General features: G+C 36.7%; 1 protein-coding gene across 5 annotated transcripts in view; it reads left to right on the forward strand.

The window, feature by feature from the left end:
• The first annotated feature begins 334 nt into the window (after positions 1-334).
• The window catches only part of LOC106660836 (lachesin-like), a 295,660-nt gene continuing 270,834 nt past the window's right edge, over positions 335-25,160 (forward strand). For 2 of the 5 annotated variants that reach the window (XM_014383809.2, XM_024225147.1), the window contains exons 1-2: positions 335-425; positions 647-740. In XM_014383809.2, the coding sequence (XP_014239295.1) occupies positions 692-740 (49 nt within the window). In that variant the 5' untranslated portion in view covers positions 335-425; positions 647-691. The other 3 variants (XM_014383811.2, XM_024225146.1, XM_024225145.1) reach the window with 3 other exon arrangements.

Genomic DNA, 25,160 nt, shown 5'->3' on the forward strand with positions numbered 1-25,160 from the left:
GTTTTCTATGATGAAGATGTACAAATCGAATCCACTCAATTTGGTCTTGTTCATGACCCGTTAACGCCTATTATCAGAAAATAACCGTGCGTCCTGATTTCACTTTTTATCCGCTTGGGTAAATCAGCACGTCGAGAGGCAGGAGGCAATTGAGGACGAAAGGAGATTATGAGAGAATGGACTCCAAAGGCATAATTAGAGAGTGCGTCGGGTCAGTGTTGGAGGATGGCCGTTGTTTCGGGCGAGGGCGGCACGGGCCGAGTCGGCCGTCAAAGAGGCAGGAGAGGGTGAGAGAGGACGGTGCCGGGGGTGGTCGGGGGCGGTTGGCGGAGACCGGCAGGACGCCTAATACCCTCAGTATGTTCCGTGACTCGTTCCAAGGGGCTTCGCTCCTCTTCTCTCTTCGAACTGCGTCTTTTAATTGAGTAAGCGACCTTCGGAAACAATTTTTTCCATACGATGCAATTAAACATATCCCAATAAATAATCTAATCGAAACGTTCCTTTTTTGCATTGAACGATTCGTTTAATCTAATCATACCAACCGCACTAGTTTAACTTTAATCAGTAAAGACAAATAATAATTAGAAAATATCCAGTTGGTTCCACGTGATATTTATTCGTTCAATTTTATATCGTGTTTCAGATCGTTCCATGGACTAGCTGGTTGTCAAAAGCACTGTGAAATATAATGAGTTCCTTAGTATTTATCGCCATATTGGCCATTTCTTCTGTTTTAGGTAAGTTGAGTTTTGTGCTATTTTGTTAACTAACGACAAATAATAATAAAATTTATACCACTTTGGTATAATTAAATAATGCCAACGAATCGCAACCAAAATAACAGACCACTAACGATTTCCATGATTTTTTTTCTTAAATGCGTAATTTGCAATAACCGATCAGTCAAATCGTTGATTGGTAATTTTTATTTCATCACATCTGACAATGCGTAAATGAGCGACTAAATAATACAACGAAGGACAAAACAAACGCACTAGTTAATGCATTTAGGTTCACTCATAGTTTGCATACCAAAGATAGGTTTGGTTGTACAAATAAGACATTTCAAAAGAAAATGTTTATTATCTAATTTTATAAAAAGAAAATTATTTATTAAGAAAATTAAGAAAATAATTAAGATTGAGTAAAGAACATCAAAAAATAACTTACATAACTATCTTAAGTTTATTAACTGTCACCGCTAATGCTGGGTATTTTCACCCCTAGCAAGAATCACGTCCGTTAAACGCCTTTGCATTCCCTGGAAAATATTTCTGAGAAATTCTTTCCCATTATCAGAATAACTGTTTCCAACTCTTTTAGTGTGTTAAGAACTCGGTTTCGCCATCTTACTCGTCGGTTAAGTTGGTCCCAAATGTGTTCGACTGGGTTCTTCGAGCGAAACCAATCAATCACACAATTCCAACCTCATTCAGGTAGTCATCCACAATACGTGCTCTGTGGGGTCTGGCATTATCCTGCAATAGCAAGCATCTCTAACCGATGTGGGGGCAAATGGCACTACATGTTCTTCGATTATTCCTTGTAATTAAATCTATGCAGTTGGAGATGTTCCTCGCAAAACAACCGATTCGGTGCGAGCGTCCAAGGAAATGTCACCTCGTAACATGAACGAATTAACATGGAATGCCACCTTTTTCTGAGCGTCTCCATATGAAAGTACGCCCATCAGAAGATTTGAGGCCAACTCTCAACTCATCTATTATGAGAACTCGTCCCCAAACTTCCAATGCCCAATTCATTGTACCCGTACAAATTGAAGCTTGGCCATTGTCTGAGCTGTGTTAAGAAACAACTCGATCTAGGTGTGTTATTTTCATTGTGCTTCTTCTTACAGTCCTGGAGGATATCGAAACATTTCGGACATGTCTTATCATTTCTTATCGCATTTCCCGTAATGCTACGGTTTCGTAGAACCTGATGACGGATGAATCTAATCTCTCTCTCTCTCTCTCTCTCTCTCTCTCTCTCTCTCTCTCTCTCTCTCTCTCTCGTCTGTAGACCTAAGTCGATCTTGACCTGGCATCCTAGTGTAAATCGCTGTTTCTATGAAAAGCCTGACTGGAGTCATTGAAAAAGAATTAGAAATACGAATAATACTAAATTAAATCAAGGAAGGAAAAAGATTAACCGAAAGTGATATTTAGCCGTAGCAGAATGGAAGGGCATAATGCTACTTTTTGTGCAAATGAAATTAATCAATACAAAAGTAAACAAAGGAAATAAACGAGGCATTATTTACTGTTTATTTGGGTTACGATAGCTCCTAATTACCTAAATAATGTAAAAAGATAATGGATTTAATTTTGAACTAAATAAAATTAGTGGTGAGAAGTTGTCCGTTAGTGTATTAAACATTACGTTTTGGCGAAAATATGAATATTGTTCTATCCGATTTAATATTGGGGAGATTTACATGAACATAATATGATATTACATTTAGCAGATCATGACAGTGATTTGTTTGCTATAAATGCTTTAACAGATAGGATTTTATGAGCATATTTCAGGAGTTTGTACAAATTATTACTTCAACATTAATTAGAATTTATACAACTCGGTAAATTAGCTTTGGTTTTTGCACCACCCTTAGTAGTAGCCACTGATGGACGGGATTTAAGTAGTTTTTGTTACGATATAGACTTCATGATTCAATTCATTTCGGAAGGGAAATATGTAAAAGTTCACTACGATCTATTCATAAAAATGTAAATCTCATTTAATTTATCTTTACATTAAAACGTATAAATTATAAATTGCACTATTATTTTGGCCAATCGTTATCGTCAATAAAATTCAATGCTAAAAATAAAACTACAGATGTGTTCCTTTTTTTTTTTTTTTTTTTTTTTTTTTTTTTTTTTTTTATCGCGTGGAATGATCAGATAAATTGGCTTTTTGAGAGAAAATTAGAAAGATTTGAAAGGCATTTTAATAAGGCTGCTTAGCGTGGGAAAAGAATTAGCAAGTTATAATGTTGATTAAAAATGCCCAACTTTTTTCCATTCAATATTGAATTTGTTCAAAAACAATGCTGTTCTATAAAAGGCGGTAAATGTATTTTTAAAAATACTTTTAATTTGGTTTTTATACAGCTTCTTTTTTTCTATTTTATTCTGCTCTGTATAATTAAGTATGTAATGAACAAGTTCCTTTTTACACTTCACTTTAACCTAAATTTCATTCTTTAAATAATGAAATATATTTACGCACACTGTACGCAAACACTGTAATTTTCAGTATCTGGATAGAAAATATAAAAATCTCATTTTTTTCTCTCAATAATGGACATCAGTTTAGATATTTCACTCACTTCATACTAGCTAATGATTAAATTGAATCATATTATAAAATTAGCTGGAGATCAGACACTCAAAATGAGACACCGGGACTCCCGTAGAATAATCAATAGCAGTACTATAATCATAGAATTGGACTAGATATTCAACTGACTTTTTTTGAAAAAATATACTTTGTTGGTTGTCGTTGGGAAAGTAGGAACTTTCTTAAATCTGGTATTAACAGTTAAAAATTAAAAACTTAAATTTTCTATTTGATTTTCGTAAAAATTGTCTCTTTCGGAAACAGAAGTTGAGCAAATTGTTCTCTATCAGCAGTAATTTTATAATTCAAATACGACTATTTCTGTTCTTTCCTAATACTGGAAATTTAAGTTGTTAAATTTTTGCAAAATGGAGGCACACATTTTACCTCATACAACTTATCGGTTGTTTTATTGTTATTAATACTTTAACCGTCAGTTGGTTAACTCTTAGTAATTCGTCGCATTAGTACCTAAATTCGAACTTAGGCCGGTTTTCTACCCGTAAAAGTGACTATTTTTGACTAAATTCTAAAGTTCTGGGTAAATGTGCTCTTCCCACTCTGACGGATCTATCCACAAACATTATATAATAGACTCGTCCGACATGTAGAAAATAAAGATATCCATTTATGTGGTGTTTAGTGACCGTTTGTTTATGATTATTCAGAGATCGGGGGATTCGGTCTGGTGTGACGTAGGCTTTACAAAAACATTTTTTTTATCGTGCCAACGTTTCGATCTTTATTGAGATCATCTTCAGGGCTGAAAGTGTTTGCTTTCCGTGTTGATGTGTCATTCTTCTGTGTCTTGTTCAGAGTGCCCGATATCCATTTTATTGGCACAAACACTGCCTTTAAGTACAGCCAAGCCTATATAATCAAGATGATCGGTCCACAGTATATCTGGGAATCCTAAAGTGGGGCTACAATACAAAAAAATTATTGATAAAATTTGAAAACTCATTTAGCCTAGACAAATATCTGGCAATTAATATCCATTCGAATTAGTAATTTGGGCGGTTCAGAACCATATCTGGAACGTTGTAAAGATTTTAATTAGGATGTTCATCCAATTACAGAAATCCATTGACCGACATCCAACGCTACATATAAATGGACAAAGGTTCAATTCTCTCCTGATAGTCATTTACCCACTTGCTTTAATAGAGAAAAGACAAAACATGGTTCAAAATTTTTTGTACTGTCTATTTTTCAAATCAACTCCAATTTTCATCAGATTCAAATCAAATCAAATTTCCTATCATGCTCTCTTCATGAAAATCGGAATCTAAATTATATTCTAATATACAGATCAGAAAACCAAAAATGTATAACTTTACATAATTGATTCCCTTAATAAAAGACAAAATCTGCCCAAATTGCTCGAAATATAAAATGCCCTCACTGAGATTAAAGCTATTAGATTTGTTTGTTTATTTTTCTCCAAAATTTAATCTTCTTTATGCAGTATAAATCTCCTGTTATTTTCTACAAATTTCTCTCCTTGTAAAAATTTTGCTCTTCTTGCGACAAATAAAATGACTAATAAATAATTAATAAAATAACTTTCTCAATATGTACTCGCCCTAGTGCCCAACTCAATTTTGTACTAGTATCAAATTTTTAATCGAAATAAAGATTATTATGTTATGCTAAGTTAATTCGTTATATAAGCAAGTTAGATCAATTTAATGCCAATTCGACACGCCCTTCAAAGCCAATATCCAATATATTATCCTGGCTCCTTCTACTTTTCACCAAATAAATCATCAAGTCAATTCAAAGTAAGGTTCTTAAATTTAATACCCACTTTAACGATATTTATAACAACTCAAGACCTAATTATGTACAAAAGTGGTTTGAATCGTGTGCAGATAATAAATTTCGAATACAAATATTTAAAAAATTAAGGTTAGAATAAGTTACAATTAATTAAGGTTTTTAGTTGAGATAAAAAAAGTCAATGGCACGAGCGGGATTCGAACCCACGATCTTCGGCTAGATACGCCGCTGCTCTACCACTTGAGCTATCGTGACCTCGATCCACTCGGACACTAACTTCCCATCTCAACCCCACCTTTTGAATTTTCCTCCTTTTTGCCATTTTTCAATTTCGAATCCCGCTCGTGCCATTGACTTTTTTATTTCAACTAAAAACCTTAATTAATTGTAATATATTAATTGGTCAAGCGGACCACGAAATTTGTGAAGTTAGAATAACTATAACTCGGTTAGTAATAAGATAAATACATTACTGTGTGGTGACTTGTTCAGGGAAGAGATCTTTTTGTTAAATAATAGTACTGGAAAATAAATATTTATGATTATGTAAGTTCTGTTCGTATACGAAAGAAACATAATAACTTTGATGATAAAGTGGAACAAATAAGTAAAGTAACTTTCTATCTAACAGTAGCGAGTTTTCCTTGTATTCCGGATATATTGGTTTATTTATTTTTATTTTGTAGTCAAGATATTAAGTAAAGTGTACATATTTTTAATGAAAGTCGGTTAATCAGTTTTAATATGAGATAATGGAAGTACGGTATGGGGATTGATGACGTTTGCCTATTTGACACGTCTCTTCCATACACTGAAATGTACATATCCATTATTACTCAGTTATTACAGAAAATTCGAAATTGTGCCTATATTTACAAAATGAGGAAGAAATGTCGTACCGAATATTATAATGACAAATCCATTATTTAATCAAATAATTAAAAAATGACTTTGAACTATTTTTCTCATAGGTCAAGTTATGAATTCAGGGCACTTGCACGACTTCTTGACAAACGCTCTTTTTTAACTGTCAAAAATAAAATGCTGCTTTACAACATCATAGTTAAGCCGATATGGACTTACGGACTTGAAATGTGGCGTTAAGCCAACCATTCCAACAACCGCCGCATACAAACTGCCCAGTCCTTAATCTTACGAAAAATCCTTGGTGCTCCGTTTTATGTAACTACATATGCCGTCTTAAAAAATATTCAATTCGTCTAAGATGAAATCCGCTCTCGTTATCGCAAATTTCACAAAGCTTTCCCAATCATCATCAGTTATGAAGTTAGTTGTAATATATTGCAAATATTAAAAAAAAGTCATTAAATTTTATTTCGCCTAAATCGGTTATTTGATCTCATTTCAATGGCAATGCTGCTCTTGCGAAATTTACAAGTTCTGAAGTTTAAGAGATGATGCAGTACGCCATTTATCATAATTTTCTTCCCTCACCGTAACCAATGCTTTTTGAGAAAATATACCCCGATCCTACAGCAGATAATAGCATATCACCAATCCACATATTAAAACAAACCTTATTGTACAAAAAGTTGCACACGCAAACATCTGCAATAATCTTTACGTTCGCTAAGTCCTATTATGCGTTTCAGACTCTCGGCTCGTTGACCACGCGGTCGTGGGTTCGATTCCCACCGTCGACCATAACGTTTTCTTCCGCATTCTCCCTCTCCAAAAAGACAAATCTATCAGCTAAAGTAGAAAAATCCTATCATCAAAGTGTTGCAAGTCAATCTAATCAAAAAAATTGTATTGGCTTAAAAAACTATTCCCTTTCGTAGATAATGTGGTTCAAGAATTTTTAAAATTGGATCACTAGAGGTTAGTTCAAAAAATTCTGAATTATTAATTCCTATTCCAGGAGCGAGCACCATTTCCTGAGCACTACCTCTTTCCTGAGCACTACCTCTTTCCATGATGTGTTTTCACAATAGCAAACCAGGTTAAATTCCCAGAAAAGACCTAAAAAAATGGAAACAGGTTCACAACTAAGTTTCCGAAAGGCTCATAGTAGTAGAATCGATAGGAAATGCGAAATAACGATGAAACGTCACTTTTGGGGAATTAAGTCAGAAAAACAGCCGCCCTGAAAAGTAAGGCTTTTTGACACAAAAGGGACCAAATCTGCCAACCCGTTTAAGATATGCGTTTCAAATTTTTTTATGCGGAAATATGAAATGGCTTTAAACACTTCTAGGAGAGCTTTTTCGAAAATACGTTATATTCGGAGAAATAAATTCTTAAATATTAGAAAAATATGTTGAAAAGTTTTCTTGCTGCAGGTTTTTTCAGACGAAACTTTCAAAAAAGCGCGTGCTAAACTTGATTGTAATAACAGAGAAATATGTGTACCCAATTTCATCAATAATGGTTCAGTGGTTACTGAGAAAATGCCCCTTAGGTTACCCTTTCCGCCCCCCCATCATACCATGTAAATACAACCCGCAACACTTTGTCCCGTCCCTTAACTAAAAAATTTTTGGGAATGTACTGTACATTGATAATTGTTTCAGGAGCGATTTTTTTATTCAGAAAGTACATTGAGTTCTTACAAAATAGTCATTTTGAGCCGTTCTTCCTAACAAGTTGATTTTAGAACGTGTTCACGAAACAATTACAGACACAGTATGACGGACGGCTAAACAAGAAAAAACATTCGCGTTAAAAGTGGCGAATGTCATTAACCGAACATTCCGTTTCGGCGACTTGTTTCCTCTTGCAATTAGTTCCATTGAAGGAAATCACGAACGAAATCAACTTCATGAAGTTTTTTTTTACTGTTGTCATATGACTGGGCAAGTCTCTAACGCTTGTACTCAGATCGCAATTAATTTAATGGGTTTTTAGTTGAGATGACTGATGAGTGCACTATGACAGATTAGGAGGGAGTCAAATTAAAATCAAAGGTGTTTACATTTTGTTGGCTTGTTTTATAAAGATATAACATTTAAAGGGATGGTTCTAAAGGCAAAATCAGGTTAGAATTTTCGTTCCTGGACATAGGGAACCAACATGGGGAGAAGGTCACGTTGCCCCATATAACGAGCATGATCGTAGCAGAGTGTCTGGCCATTAGAGAAGCGCGCAAATCCATCCACAATACGCTGACTAGGAACTAGATCATTACTGTGACAGACAGGCGGAATGTCTGGGCCGCTTTAGGAAGCATAATTCAAAAATTGTACCTGCTATTTAACGAAATGAAATTTTTATTGTGTAATATGCTCCAAGAGAACAAAAAGATTTACCTTATGAGGATTAAGGGCCACAGTACGAACCGTTTTAATGACTGTGTGGATCGACTGTCAAAGTGTACAGCACTACATGGCATTCCAATGAGGCTAGTTGCACCAACAGACCAGTGATGTCCTTTTGTAAAAGGTATTTACGAGGAAATTGGCAATAAATGTATCTAGGGATTGCTGGGAGGGAGGAGGCAATATGAATAAAAAACACGTCAGCGAATAACAAATTATGTTTCCAGTTAACCAAACATTCCTGTTATGAACACACACACAACAAAGGACTACTTCAAGTCACTACGTGCTTTCGACTGGTGACTTTCTTTCTGTTTAACCGCTAGGCGATAGCATTCGATGGGGATACCTCTCAGACATCCTGATTCTGTTCCGAATGACGAAAATATCCATTCCGGTCGTCCTGTAGGTACTCGTCGCCGTCATCTTCGTCTCTTCGTCATACCGAGTCGTCTTCCATTTCTTCATATGGTCTCCTTTGTCAAATATGAGAAGTTGTTTTCCTTGTCTTCTCCAACCATCCTGGCAACAAGGCAACCTATGTGACGACCAGAAGGAGATTTTTCTCTCTTCAGTACGGATGAGTCGCAATATCCCCATCGAATGCCCCCCAGCGATCAAATAGAAAGAGAGTGAGTCAGACGATAGAGCGTAATGAGGGATGGTCGGATGATTAGAATGCCCAAGGAAAGTCATCAAAGGGAGGAATTATTTCTGATGCTGGTCGCTCTTGGATCAACTCTCCCCATCAACATTGTGAATATAGTGTCCAATTCAAAAACGAACAGGCAATAAAAATAGTATAATACCAATTCATAAAAGTAACGAAATTCAAATATAAATATGCACCTATCAAAAAAATAGAGTAACCAAAACCATGGCCAATGTCCATTAAGTATTTTTATTAAATACTTGCAATCTTTATAATTTTTAAAGAAAAATATGAGATACAGCTAAAAAAATTAAACTGAGTTACAACTTTACCAAAAATGTTGCTATGGATACAATGCAGAAAATATTCAATTCAGAACGGAGTATTTCCTCCTCTTCTCCCATTAGACGTGGTTTCGATTTTATAAGGTTTTGAATGTAGTGCTGTGGATATTTTTATACTCTTCCAACAGGGCCATTCTGCAAATTCACTGGCATCACTGGGCGAAATTTTACCTCTTTGACAATTCGTTCCAAAGGTGTTTGATATGTTCTAAGTTACGGACTGTATGCTGGCCCGTCGAAACATATAATTGAAGTCCGTTCCAAGTAAGTTACCAACCATCTCTGTGTGGGCCCTTGCATTGTCATCCATAAAAATAAAATCGTCGCCAATTAGTGGCATATAAAGAACAACCTCTTCTGATAACACATCTTCAATGTATCGCGCAGCTATTAGGGAATCCAAGATGAAGATCAAGTTTATGCGACTTTCATACAAATGGAAACCCAAACCGTAAACCACCTCCAGAGGCGCTCCGATGTGAAAATGTTGCGGGGATATATCGCTCTCCTGTTCTTCTTTCGGCCGTCAGAAGTGCTCAAACAAAACCTTGACTCATCGGAAAACGAGATTTTAGTCCAATCTTGCTCAGACCAATTGATGTGATTTCTTGCGAAACTTAATCTAGCTGTTCTGGGCTTTATTAAAAGTTCTTGACCAGTGCCAGGCCTTCTAGAACGTAATCCAGCTTCTGAAATTCTTTGCTTTCCAGTGCATGAACTGACATTAACATTTTTAATATTTTGAAGTTATTGCTTGATTTCAACACCGGTAGAATATCGATTACGGAGTACATTCGAAAATATAAAACCATCCCCTCTCTGACACATGACACGATGACCTGATCCGTGCCTTCTCGAATAACCTCCATTATCTAGGCAGCGATGGAAGACCCTTCGGACAGATGTTTTTGGAATGTTAAGCCCATATTCGCTTGACGTCTTCCATCTTTGAACAATGCTATGATTCTAGCCGAATCAGTATCGCTTAAATATTTGAAGTTCACATACACATTTGCAATCGTTATAAGTCTTTAATTAAGGTTTTGGTCGAGATAAAAAAAGTCAGTGTCACAAGCGGGATTCGAACCCACGACCTTCGGCTAAATACGCCGCTGCTCTACCACTTGAGCTATCGTGACATCGGTCAAAATCGGACACTAACTTCCCATCTCAACCCCACCCTCCACCAAGTGGACCATGAAACCTAATGAATGTAATAAGCAAACTGAAGTATACTTCACTAAAGCTGTCCCTGGCCATTTCATTGGCCCCGATAATAGATAGATTACACGACATTTGAAAAAATGGTAAAAACGAGGGAAAATTCAAAAGGTGGGGTTTAGATGGGAAGTTAGGGTCCGAGTGGATCTAGGTCACGATAGCTCAAGTGGTATAGAAGCGGCGTATTTAGCCGAAGGTTGTGGGTTCGAATCCCGCTCCTGTTACTTACTTTTTTTATCTCGACCAAAACCTTAATTAAATATTAATTAATCGAAAAGAATTTATTTGGTCAAGCGGACCACGAAACCTAATAAATGTAATCGTTATAAGTTTTAATTTTTATTGTTTACTGGATACACACTGACATTAATATTTCTAACTTGTTAAAGTCGTGGTTTGATCCCAACAGCGGTAGAATGTCGATTACGGAGTACATTCGAAACAATAAAATCATATTCTCTCTGAAAGGTGACACGATGGACCTAATCCATGCCTTCTTGAGTAAGGCCTCCAGTAACCTGGTTGCGATGGAAGACCCTTCTGACAGTTGAACTGGGAATGTTAACCTCTGACCATATCCGCTTGACGTCTTCCATCTTCGAACAATGCTATGATTCCAGCCGAATCAGTACTACTTAAAACCATCACTCAAACAAATTTAAAACTTAAAAATGGTACAACTCGATCAAACTCCAGGGACATTAGAAAACTTTAAAGGAAAACCAACAAAGAATGGATTGACTATCTAAAGATTTATTTACAAAATCCAATTGTAAACACAAGTGAGAGATTTTATCTGCGATTTTATTTATTTCTAATCCTTTAAAACGGATCAAATATTGTGTAAGATAATTGATGGAGGATTGTCTAAGGGGTAATTAAAAATATTAAGGGAGGCCACTTTTTTACCTCTCAATGTATATGTATGTTCTATTTTCAATTGACTTTGGGTATAAAATATTAAAGCGATATTTTCACACAAGCTTTCTATAACATTGTTGTAACATTTTTCTTGTATTTTCAATACGACATACCAAATCACAATAGATAAAATAATTTTAAATAAATCAGAAGGCTTGTCGTAAATCACTGTTAAATAATCGTTTCCAAACAGGATGCGGAGGCTTTGCTTAAAGGAAATACTATTAACGGAAGCGTAAGTCAGGAATTAATGTCAGAAAGAGGGCGAGAGGGAGAAATTGTAATTGGGAGCTCTAACCCTCTCTTCTCTCCTACCAGTATTTTATTATTAACATTGTTTACCTAATAGCCTGGGCGTAATAGCGCCCGGACTTGGCGACTTTATGACGGCAATTAGCCGAGAATTTAAAGTCCAAGCCTCCTCCCTATCTACAGGAAGTAAGACTGTTCTTTTTGACTTGAGCCATGGCGGTGAAAACATGATCGGTGATAAAAATCACATTCGTTGAAAAGATTGAGACAATATTGTGAAAAGCCGGATCGATTTCAATCGTCGATTGCGCCAACGTTTCTCACCGTCTTTGTAGGCGTGCGATCGATAAATGTAAAATTTCACCCTATTCGATGAACAGTGGAGCACAAAGGGTTAACATTAGCACAAAGGTGCCCTACTCCATTGTAATACACACTAAGCCGAATTAACCCCTTCTGAGCAGGAGGCAGGAGGGCTTATTTAAAACTGCCGAGGATGTGTTTGCTGTTTCGTTACGCATTCGGACGGGTGCCCAGACGAATTTAGTTGTCCAACATAAATTACCAACGGACCAACTACTCCCGGATCCGTCTAACTTTTCCCTGAAGCCTTTGTTTTCTAGGCACCCTTTCATATCATCATTCGGAAGAGACGTCGAGAGCGACAAGACACATGAGAAACCTTGCCAACGTGTTAAAGCGTGACTAAAATGTAATGACCTTTAGCGAAATAACTTATTACTTTATAAGCCAAAAATGGTTCATTAACTAATAAAATTTAAAAAAAAGAAACATAATTTGAAATATGGTATGTAAATTCCAAATATTCAACCAATTTGGTCATTGTACTGGGAATTTTGACGTCTGCCATCCTGATGTACAAATTATCTTTTCTATTACTAATTCACTAGTTTTCGTGGTCCGCTTGACCAATTAATATCTTTCAATTAATTAAGGTTTTTAGTTGAGATAAAAAAAGTCAGTGTCATGAGCGGGATTCGAACCCACGACCTTCGGCTAAATACGCCGCTACTCTACCACTCGAACTATGGTGACTTCGACCCTCTCGGACAATTTCCCATCTCAACCTCACCTTTTTTTCTCGACCAAGATTTTACTTAAAGATCAATTAATTGAAAAGAATTTAATTGGTCAATCGGAGCACAAAACCTAATTGATTTAATAAGGAAAACGAAGTATACTTCATTAAAGCTCTCCGTGGCCATTTCATTTGTCGCCAAGAAACAAATAGATTACACGACATTTGAAAAATGGCAAAAAAGAGGGAAAAATTCAAAAAGGTGAGGATGAGATGGGAAGTTGTTGTTCGGTCGTGGGTTCGAATCCCGCTTGTGACGCTGACTTTTTTTTATCTCAACCAATACCATGCCTAAATTAACTAATTTCGTGGTCCGCTTGGCCAATTAATATATTACAATTAATTAAGGTTTTTAGTTGAGATAAAAAAGTTAATGGCACGAGCGGGATTCGAACCCACCATGCATAAAGTTTAATTAATTGAAAATTCTTAAAAAATATCATATCGATAAAAAAGATTGATTGAAGGATCATTTTGAAAAAAATAAAAAAAAGGAATGTTGAATATATTCACTAGTTTTCGTGGTTCGCTTGACCAATTAATATTTTTCAATTTTTTTTAATCTCAACTAAAAACGTGAATTAGTTGAATATAGTTTTGAAGGCGTCGGCGAATTAACTTATCGATATTAGTATGGGAAGTTGGTGTCCCCGCGGGTCGTAGTGCGATAGCTCAAGTCGTAGAGCAGTGGCGTATTTAGCCGAAGGTCATGGGTTCGAATCCCGCTCGTGGCACTAACGTTTTTATCACGACCAATACCTCACTTAAAGGTTAATGAATTGAAAAGCTGCTAATAGTATAAAATATACAAGTACACGAATAACAGAGTACAAGCATCAATACTTTTCTTTCGCAAAAACTCTTGGAGTACTACCGAGCAATTTAGTCTCAACCACATCCGAGCATTTCATTGCGAAGTTCTTGGCAGCATAACTAATGCTCCAGTCTACGTCTTTAATCAAACACTACAACTTTGTAAAAGAACTTCGCCTATTCTCGCCAAAGGTTTGACTCTTTCTCTTTTTCCGACAAGATAAATAATAAAATAAATTACTATTATCTAAAATCTTGTTAGACCGCTTAGAAATGATTAATTTTTCAATGTCATAAAAGGAAAGATTTTTTTTTCGCAAAGCTAAATATTGCCTATTTAGCGGATTTAACTTCTGGTATTGACTCATATTAAAGGGAGTAAAATTAATCGTGGATGATTTTTTTTCTGCCCCAAAGTTTTCCCTCCTTTTTCATATCGGGTCTGTTTTCAATTCGGGGAGCCTCGGGTACGAAACTCAATTAGAGGGGATCAGAGGTCGATTTGGTTCATATGTTGGGAAAAAGTTGCCATTTCATTAGCAGGCAAGTCGGCTTAATTGACGTTTCTACTTAAAAATGAACGGGAGGGATTTCTGCCTTTGAAAATTTATCGGACCGTCTAATCCTTTAAACCAACTAAGCACTCCTCGATATTTCTGAATGTTAAATTCAGAAAAACTTTTGGGCTTTAAATATTAATAGAAACAATTATTTATTCCTCCTTTAACGACGAGATTGAGCGGATTTATAATTGTAAAAAATAATAAATATAAATACATTTTCATTAATTACACTTTAATCTAAGGTCTAGGTTTGAATGAAAAAGCTCGTGACAATGACTTTTTCATTTCAACACAGATTAAAGTGTAATTAATTAAAATAATTAATAGGTCAATTATGACTACTAAATACATATGGATTAATTTATAAATATATTTTAAGAACACGTTACAAGATATTTTTTCGTCTAATATTCAACGACGATAAGAATATTTTTCTTTGGGCTGTTTTCATGGATGTTATCAATGAAAGTTATTTTTAATTTTGAATCTTCGCTTACCTTTTGGCACTGTATTGTCTTGAAAACTTGATTTTTGGTCATAAGTATATAAACTTAAATTCTTTTACTTTCAAGTTAACACTAAAAAGTTTTGACTTTCTTCTTCACCTTTCCAACTTAGCGTGTAAGTAAAAACAGCAAAATTAGTAATTATTACACGCTTTTATTTTTTTTATAGATGAATAAATTAGTCTAGTCATTTCATAGTTGGAAAGGTGAAGAATTGAAATTAAAAGAATTTAGGTTTACGAAAAATAAAGCCCAGAAGAAGGTACAATAAAGTGCCGAAAGGTGGGCTAAAATTTAAAATTGAAATTATCTTTCATTGACCAAATCCCCTGATAACAAATAAAAGAACATTATCTGCATAAGTTGGTCGAAAAATCTAAAAACAATAATATTTTTGTCAAGTTCACTGAATATGGCAGGAGGATCGATAAAGACCCACCTTACCATCTTTGACCTAAATTTTGTGATGTACATGTACGTCTCCTAGGTTAAACAGCGCAGAACTCATACTTTTACATCAACCAGGCATTTATCGCCGACGTTATATTTTCTCAAGGTGAAATAGCCGCAAAGACCACAGATTATTTCTTTGCAGCTCGTGATGCTTTGTAGGGTTCTGCAGATTGCAGAACAACCGGCTGCTGATACTCGGGCCAGCGGTTGGACAAGTTTGATGAATGTAAATAGAGGTATATTGGATCCTTTTGCTTAGCTTGAAGCCGTTGAGGTGCACAGTGTTCTCGCAATCCATCCAAGTTTCGCTACCTGCCATGGAGTCAGAATCTTTGAATATGCTGTTGTTTTCAATAGCCCCACCCCGAATAATCAAACTTTGAGTATTCCCACTTAAATGTCTATTAACATGGAGGTTCTTTAGCGTACGCACCTGCACCTAGGTCTTGTCACACGTTTAGTTCTGAAGTTAGGAGCGACTCACCTCCGAGCACAGTAACTCTGCTTAACGGAGAGGTTCGGTGTAGAAGCCCACACATCCTGCAATAATGCCGACATGCCGACTTCTCCCGCTTGCCCTTCTGAGGGGGTGGGTTATCATTGTTCACTCAACCTTGTGCCACGCCTAAAGGGAGCCCAAAAAGGGTCGAAATGCATTCCACGCACTCCCTATATAGAGAAGTCAACTCTATCTCCCTGGATGTAGGGCTCCGCTAGCGTCGAAACTTCCGGATCCGCTCAGGGCGTTTCGATTTTAGTGGAATCTCTAACCACCCCCTAGAGGAGACCATGCCTTCGGTTAAGCCCAGGCGGACACCACCGAAAAACACCCGTCCCGCATTCTAGGGACTCCGTCAGCGTAGTCTCAGCCTCCTTGTAGGCTGTACGCTTCGGCAATCTGATCGTTCCGACTCCCGCGAAGCAGGTTATTAAGAAAAAAAAACCTTTGACTATTGAAACCTAAGATGATAAGTTTATTACAAACGCTGCAAGATAGACCAAACGGATTGGTTTCAAATATCCTTTTGAAGCGTTCGCAAGCTGCATGCGTTCAGTCACATTAGATCGAGTATAGGTGATATCCGTCAGCTGAGAGCCCTCTTCGACAGAAGTGTGTGTGTTATGTTGTTATGTGTATTCATTCATTATGCCCGTTCGTTCTGGGACAGCAGCGGTAGGGAGGCTAGCACCGTAGTCGGCATTTGTACACTGAGCACGCCGTGCCAGCTTTATTCATTTGTTTGTTTATTTATTTATTTCTCCAACGACTTTGTCCTAACAGGGACAAAACCGCAGGACACGACAGTCAATTATATAATTCATATTCACTATTATGACTAAAATATCATAAAAACAGCCTAAATTTAATGAAAATTTTAAATTACAATTGTAACAAAATAAAGCTAAATACATATAAATAAAACAATAAAAGTCAAAATAAATAATAATATGAAATTATAGAGTTTAAATGTTTAAAATTTAAAGTTAAAATAATACCACATTCTCTCTTAATTTTTAAATGTAAACATTTTCCTTTTGAAAACTCGCAGACTATCGGCAAATGGGTCACAATTTTTAAATTTATTTACTAGAACGGTTATTCTGACGGCACATTTAGCCCACTACAAATTTGGACTGGAAGTTGGAAAAAAATAGTTCATAAAATTGTAGATTATGGTTAGGGAGTTTAAAAATTTTAGGGCATCGAATATTTCGATAACAAACTTCCACGCAAAAATCACAAACCAACCGATCGGAGTGAATCCAACGAAACTGAAATCACAACTTTAAAGGCTGCATCATGTGATGAGAAACTAAGTCCAGATTTAACAAAAAAACATTTACACGCTTTAATTTATGTTCGTTTCATGTTAGCAGTATGAGTCTTATACGAGGTGACCACACCAAACTAGCATACTCAAGAACTGACCAAGACAGGTGGAGAGTTTTTTTGCAAGAAGCATTTCGAAAGGAACTTGTGCCAAGGGGCAGTTGAAACAAGCGACCAGTAGACATATAATAAGATTGTCACTAATTTCATAAGGAATTCACTCCATAGATGTTGCAACTGTGCACTTATATGATGCAGGTTAGTTGCCGACGCATCCCCATTGTACACAATGGGATTGAGGTATGGAGACAATTGGGGAGAATGGGAAATTTCTAGGTATTCTAAAATTGATGAACAACTCTGCTTCTATGAGGTTTCGCATTGGCATCCAGAAATCAAAAATCCCTGCCAATGAGATCCCTGGTTTCAGGGATTTATTCCTCGATAATTTCTTGGATATAACTGACTGGGTGAGGGTGCCTTCAGCAATATGGAGTCCAGTTCGTCCTCCAGGGTAAATCCCTGCCTAGACCATTTCACCGCCTTCTCCAAACTTCACTGAAGCAAGATCTGGGGATCTTCGGCGCCTGCTATCACTGCACAAACAAAAACGCGACTCATCAATAAACACCGAACCTCGGGGTTATTTTTAATAAGAATTGTTATTTTCGGGACCATATCCATGCCATTAGAAATAAATCGTTTAAAAATTTAGGATTCGTACTCAGTCAAACTGTTGACTTTAAGAACCCTTTTGCAATAAAATTACTCTATCAATCTCTGGTGCGCAGTCACCTAGAGTATGCCAGTGTTGTTTGGCCGCCGAGTTCTTTAGATGGGTCTTAAATGATAGAAATGGTATAGAGAAAGGCCACCTTTACCTGTATTACACATTATGCAAAACACAGGAACTACTATCATTGCTCCTATGAAGCCAGCCTTGCTCTAGTAGGCCTGGATTCTCTGGAGGATAGAAGAGTTTTGGTTTCCGTTGTTTTTCTGTGGAAGATCCTAAATAATTTTATTGACTCCCAGGAGATATTATCTTGTATTGGCATTAGGGTTCCCCAGCGTCAACTACGGGCTCATGAATTGTTTGGTACTTCACGGCATAGGGCCAGGTTACCGTCTTCAATCTCCACAGATGTGCATTACTTAAATAAATTCGCTCTCAGTGCGGACCCCTTCTCCTCGTCCCTTCAGACCTTTTAAAAAAAATATTGACCGTTCTTTAAAATGTAATAGAGGATTTATTTATTACTTTTGTTGTGCTATTTATTAATCTATTTATAGTATTGATTTTTTGTTAAAAGTGTAAGAGCTTCTTTGCTGCTATTTTTATATCCTTTTTTAGTAGGATATACTATAATGGTTGTTTTGTCGTGTTGCTTGACTGTCCTATGCTTGGGTACCTGACTTGTTTGGACTGTAAATAAAAATAAAAAATAACAGCATTCCAATTGGTGTTCTCTTCAAGGCGCTTGCTACACCATATTCTGCTCAGTTGCTGGTGGCGGGCTGTTACTGCAGGTCGTCTCAATAGGCCACACAAGTTGGCCTCACATAACTTCCCACGAATGATTACGAATTTTGACTTTAGTTAGGATCTGGCGGACACTATAGAAATGATTTCATCATGCAGCAATAACAATATTTCTGTCCTCCCGTATCGTCGTAATGCGCTCAGATCCACTACCAGGCCGCCTATTGGCCATCCAGCTCTCGGAATCTGGCTAAAACCTCGCTCTGAGAGACGCCAAATGCCTATGCGATATCCACTTGCCAGTGACCTCCATGGCTCATTCTCACAATAATATTGGAAACTTCTGGTTCAAGATAATGTATTTCCATGATTAAAAGGAATAAAACTAGATTAAAATGGAGAAAAGACGAGAAAAGCTATTTATTTACAAAATGAGTAACCTTCATGTTTACTATCCAAGGTAAATCCGTTATTAAAAATTAATATTAACCTTTTTTTTCTATTTTGTTTTATCCAACTAACAAGAATATGTCTGTTAATTTAATTAAAATTAATGGAATAAGAAAAATTACAAATATCCCTATTCGTTTTTGAGCAGTATAGCAAGAGCCAATAATAATTTTCTCACCGAGATTATTCAATTCAACTGAAACATATAAATGCCTGGAATGGGGGAAAAGAGGAGAATCCAGACGTCTAGAGTCAAAACTTTTATTAACTGCCACGATGACGCCTTCACCCCTCTTCTTACCAATAGTAGAGTAAGATCCTTACGATACACAACACAGTCACTACAGGACAATTCAGAAGTAGAATCCCTTCATACAGCCAAGTTTCTAATAAAATTATAACATTGTAATTGCAGGAAAGAACCGAATTAATAAATGATGAATTTAATTCTCAAAATTCTGACAATAAATATTAAGAGAATATTCATATTGAGTCTTAGATGATCCATGGGGCATTGCATTATGGGATTTGAAATGGTGACTGGAACTGGTCGTTTTTTAAATGAGGGGGTGGGTAATCGCTACCAATTGGAGAAAGCGTGAGTCATTTAAGATATTTTTAATGGTAGCACTGATTTTATGAATCAAGACAAATCTAACTCTACAGTAAAGAACGAATTGTTACCTCTTACAACAACGTGTGAATTAATAAAATCAAGGTTTACAAACTTAAGATTTGAAAATTACCATATATACAAGATATGATCTTTTTGACTTTATAAATAATTTGGTTAATAACAGACAAATGAGGAAAATTATAATTGAAGGGAGACCGATGAAAATCAACTTGTACACATGTTTACGAAATATAAACTTCAAAAGAGAGCGTTTTAATCTTGAAATTATATTATAATCAATATTATTGCTGCCAGCGACAATGATGATAATGTCATCCGTATTAATTTTTGAGAAATCTACCTATTTAACAATAACAGAAAGAGCGTAGTCAGGCATATCCTTAGAGTTTATCTTCATACGAGAATCAAATTTTGAGCTCAAGGCAATCCACGAAGATCAGAAGATTCAGTCATGGTAGAACGAAAGAAGAAAACCCCACGGATAATTCATACATCGAGAGGCCGTGGTATATCGTTTATGTGGTGGCGTCCGATGCGGCATCCGCAATATTAAGAGCATCAAATTTATTAGAACATTCATATAGGAAAAGTTATTTCCAAAATGTAAAAGTGTTGGTTGAAGGTTTGGTTGGTTTCAACATTAGTGTTATTTAATTTGACTAGAGCAGATAGTTCAGTTCTTAGTTTGTTATTCTCTTCTTGTAATATTTTTTCTGTACGCTTTAAAAGTTTGAGTGTGCTTGTGATTGAATTCTTCCAATGTATTTATCATTATTATTCATACGTATATTATTCATGTATAGCTCGGAGTTTCTATTTTGCAAGGAATTAAGATGCGGCAGAATGCGAAGGACTGTAACTGCCGAAAAGTCAAAGCTTTTTGCAAATATATTCCTTTATCTATAAGATCGTCAGTCGTAGAAGTGAATTTTACATAATATCCACTCAATGTCGTTTTTCGAGAATTGTTTCGTTAAATTGTTAGTATGTTATACTATCAATTGAGTTGTCACAGCATGCACAGAGGATGATAAAGTCAGAAAGACGGCCATTTGCTAAATGGAAATATAAATAGCGCCTACCCCTATATTCGGTTAACTTTGAGGGTTTCATCCCGAACCAAAAGGGTTTACCAGCGCGCCCTCTGTTTGAATTCGATTAATCGAAGCTGACCGCTCACCTGTTGTTTTTCTCGCCTTCGGATCGCTTTCCCTCGCGCTCCACTTGTCATTTTCTGACTTTTCCTTCTGTTTTCCTCACCCTTCTCTTTTTGCCACTTCTTTTTACCCGCTTCAGCTCTGTTATGCCGACAACCACGCATGTCTCAGCCCTGGAACCCGAAACATAGAGGAATTATTGTTAATGGGTTAATTCGACGAACGGTGAATTATTCCGTTGATTATTTAACCCATTTTTTACCGCTTATAATTCTCCACTTTCTTTTTATTTTTAATATTTACATAGTTCGCTACACTCTCACTTATCGACAAATTGTTTGTCTGTATGGCATTAATCCCCCAATGTGTTGAACACAAGGAGGTAAATCCAGTCAGATATTCAAATAGTCAAATGTTTCTGATTCATGCAAAAGCAGAAAGTTTCTAATTTGTAAATAGACTTTGTATAAACTAAAAATAATTTGAAAAATCCCCAGAGCAAATAGAAACATGTCCGACTACTACGGCTAATAGTTTACTGACGATTGGCGACGCTCCCTAAAGAGTCTCACTCGGCGTCATTTACCAACGCATATTTTATATTTTCGTTTGGTTGTACCCCTTACCTGAGGCTGCCTTGTTAATTTTCTATTGATTTTTACAAAGTTACATTATTTTTTTACGTAGAAATATCGTCTAATATTTCTTCACTCTATTTTTTACTTAAATCTGATGACTACACACAAACACACAGTTCACCTCACTACCACATTTGAGTTACACGGAATGGATGGAAAGATCTAAATTGAAGGAAAGCTAAACGATAAAAATAACCGTCAGAAGTAAAATTTATAAATCTATAAATCTTTACATTTGAAACACGCTATTTCACCCAAGTACAAGATCACACAAGATTAAGGAATTAAGAAGGAGAAAGCTCAATTATTGAAACAATACCTGTAAACAGTATTCACCCTGTCATCCAATATCAACACTAAATTGATAAAATTGATGAAGATTAAATGCCCCCCTTCCACTCTCATTCCCATCGAAGGTTTTTACTCCCAAAGACGTCAGTCGGGTCATGATTAACCGTCCGATTCAGATTAACGATTCGTGAACTCAAATATCTTTCAGCAATTTCCCAAAAAAAAGTATGTAGTATTTATTCCTCTACAATAACCTTAGAACCTCCTTCTTTCCTCTTTTTTGGAAGTTCTCTTCTACGTAAATAGCTGAATCTAAAAAACCCACCCACCTCGCCTCTTCAAATCGTCTTATCAGCCTTCTCCCTATCCTCAGCAAAGTATTCTAAAAGCTTCTTCTTCGCCTACACATTATCATCGAACCCTTAAATCGGCAATCACCAATTCAGTGTCCGCGGCTACCACTCGACTTGTTTAAACCCTCACCGCCTTGTCGGCACCATCGGCACCTCCGCCCAGCATAAACAAGACTGCTGGTCCTTGACATATACCAAGCCTTTGATCGAGTATGGCACGACGCCTTGGAGGCTAAACGGCATCCTTTGTTTATGTAGTACATTATCCTCAAATCCTTCCTAATAAACTGAAACGTCCAAATAACCCAAGGCACCTCTTGCTCTTCCATTTTTTTCAATTTTAGCTATCGTCCCCAAGCACACTTGCTCCCTTACTTTATACGTTCTTTACTGCTGATCTCCAATTGCCAGGACTATAATTTACGCCGATGACGCTGCCATCCTCTCCACAAACATTCATCTTCTATCCGCAACTTCCGATCCCTTCATCATATGTTTGAAACCTGGCTAGGATAGTGGAGAATCAAGGTAAATAATCAAAAATCTCAACACATCGTAAAACTCGCCCTTTTTTTATTTGGACTAAAGACTTACGTTTAATTCACACACACGATTAAAACGAATTGACTGTAATCTTTGATATAAAAAGCTGAAAAAACTACTGGATAAAAGATCTAAACTGACAGTTCTTAAGAAAACACTATTGTACCCTACCCTAATCACCCCGAATTGGACCTACGAACTTGAAATTTACAGGGCAGTCAAGCATTCCAACCTTAACAAATCCAGTCCCTACAATGCAAAATCCTTCGCACAATTGCTGATTCTACATCACCAATCAATACGATCCACTCCGATCTGGCCCATACCCGCTAAAATAAATTTCACTGGAAACTATCCTCTCAATGCAACCCATTAGTTTGCAACCTGTCCAAATCAACCCTTCCTTCCAACCCTCATGGAAGACTGAAGCGCATGCGGGTCTCGCTACCATCTGATTGTAACTTCTGCAATTCCAGAGTCTCCCGTTAACTTCACGCCATAATGGCCGATGGATGCAGTACTAAAATAAATAAATAAAAGTGATGTTTACTCAGTTAATGTTATACTACCACTAAATACAAAAATTTATACATTTTAAAATCCTATTGGGCTCCTACTTTTATCGGTTTTGCTGCACAATGCAAAAGGAACATCAAATTGTCCGTAGTGCCTACTTAAGTCCAACCGAATAGTCAAACTAACCACACAGTGAATAGAGACATTGTATAGGGGCGTCGGTAGCCGCGTGGTGGTTTAGGCGTTGACGCGGCCCTCAGCAGTGTAAGGTAAAGGTCGCGGGTTCGAATACAGCGGCCCCCCCCCCCCGAGAGTTGATATAACCTCTGCTGTTGCGAACCATCGTAAAAAGAAAGACATTGTAATATTGGTATTGCGAGATCGTTCAGAGGCTGTTAGGATAATAAACCTGAAATGAAAGTGTCTAAGGATCGATTTAAACCAGCAAACTGCAAAGCGGCCTCACAAAATTGGGAATAGGAGATTACTAAGCTTTTTTAACGAAGCGTTTTTGAAGAAGTTAATTCCACAGAACGTTATTTAATCAAACATGATTCGACTCGATTGGGCGGTTTGTGATAAATTTTAAAAGGCCGATTTTACTAACAAAACGGAAATCATGTTCAGTCGTAGGAAAGTTAATTGCGATCCCAAGGAGTAATTAAAAGTGGCTCCTTAAATACAAATCCTTGTGCCTTGGGTGTCTCTTAGAAAAACTTTTTCCAACCCCCTCGGGCTCCTCTTCCATTTAACTGTTGAACTAGTCCTCTTTTACAGCTTAGTAAGTTCTTTCGGACGAAATACTCAGCCACTCCGATAGTTTTCTATCGAGAGGATTTGGCAACTTTTAAAGCCGTTTATGCGAAATGGCGCGAAGAGCGTGAGATCCGGAAAGTCCCTGAGCGATTTGACTTGTATCAGGATTGAAAGTGGAAAGCTAATAAATATGTAAATATTAGAACGGTCCCTCTCGTTTCTCCTGGAGTAATTTTGCGTTTTGTTCCTACTTCCGTTTGGGTCAATTGCCCGCAAATCGTTATCCCTTGGAACCCGACCGGGAGGCTGATATATCTCGGCTTTTCGGATCGCTACCTGGCTTTATTCAAATGGGCAAAGCAAACTTTCCGCTTTGCCTTGAGCCGGTGAAAAGCGGCGAAACCGAGGGAAAATTCAACCCTCTATGTTTACCGGAGCGACTGCCTTATAAAACATGGAAGTTGTTACGAGGAACTGCCCCTAATGTGTTTTAAGCACTCGCCGATTCGGAATTGGCCGAAACAAGAGAACTTGCTGTGAACAGACATGTACCCGGGCAGATCCATGTACAGGATGTATTCATATTCCAAACGGTCTGTTCCCAAAAAACCACCTTAAAATCTTAAAAGGTATATCCTCCTTAATTATTTCATGTACATTCCGTATACACAACACCCGTCCACCAACCCACACAAACTGTTCCCGAGAAAAATTCTAACCAACGGTAGATGATAATGTCACATTCAAAACAAGACGAGGTTATCAATGCTAGATTTAGGCTTGGGCATTATAGGCTCACACTGTATTTCTTCATGTCAGGAGGGAGAGTTTCTTTTTTGTGGCACTTGTGGAGAAGAGTTGAGCGTAAAATATCATAAATTGCAAACAATATGAAAATGCCAGAAGATACTATGTGAAATATTTTTAAAAAGATAGTTCCTACTCACGTTAAGTTGTTTTCAAACGATCCGGATTTCGAGCTTTTAGCTCATCATCAGGTTGAAGGAGTTCTACAACCACGTCCCTCGACATGAATTGCAAAGGTGAACGCGCCGATCCCCCGCCAACGCGACGTTCCAATGAGAAGCTGATTTTTAATGCCGCTCAATTTTGAAGTGCGAAAAGCGAGAATTATAACTCAAGTAAATATTATATTAATAAATACTCTAGAAAATTAATTATAAATTAATGTATTTTTTAAAATAATTTGTTATATATTTATTTGTATTTATTTATTTATTTATTTATTTGTTTATTAATTTATTTATTTTTA

Source organism: Cimex lectularius, unplaced genomic scaffold (assembly GCF_000648675.2).
Source record: "Cimex lectularius strain Harlan isolate CLEC.00 unplaced genomic scaffold, Clec_2.1 scaffold24, whole genome shotgun sequence".
NCBI classification, from domain to species: domain Eukaryota; kingdom Metazoa; phylum Arthropoda; class Insecta; order Hemiptera; family Cimicidae; genus Cimex; species Cimex lectularius.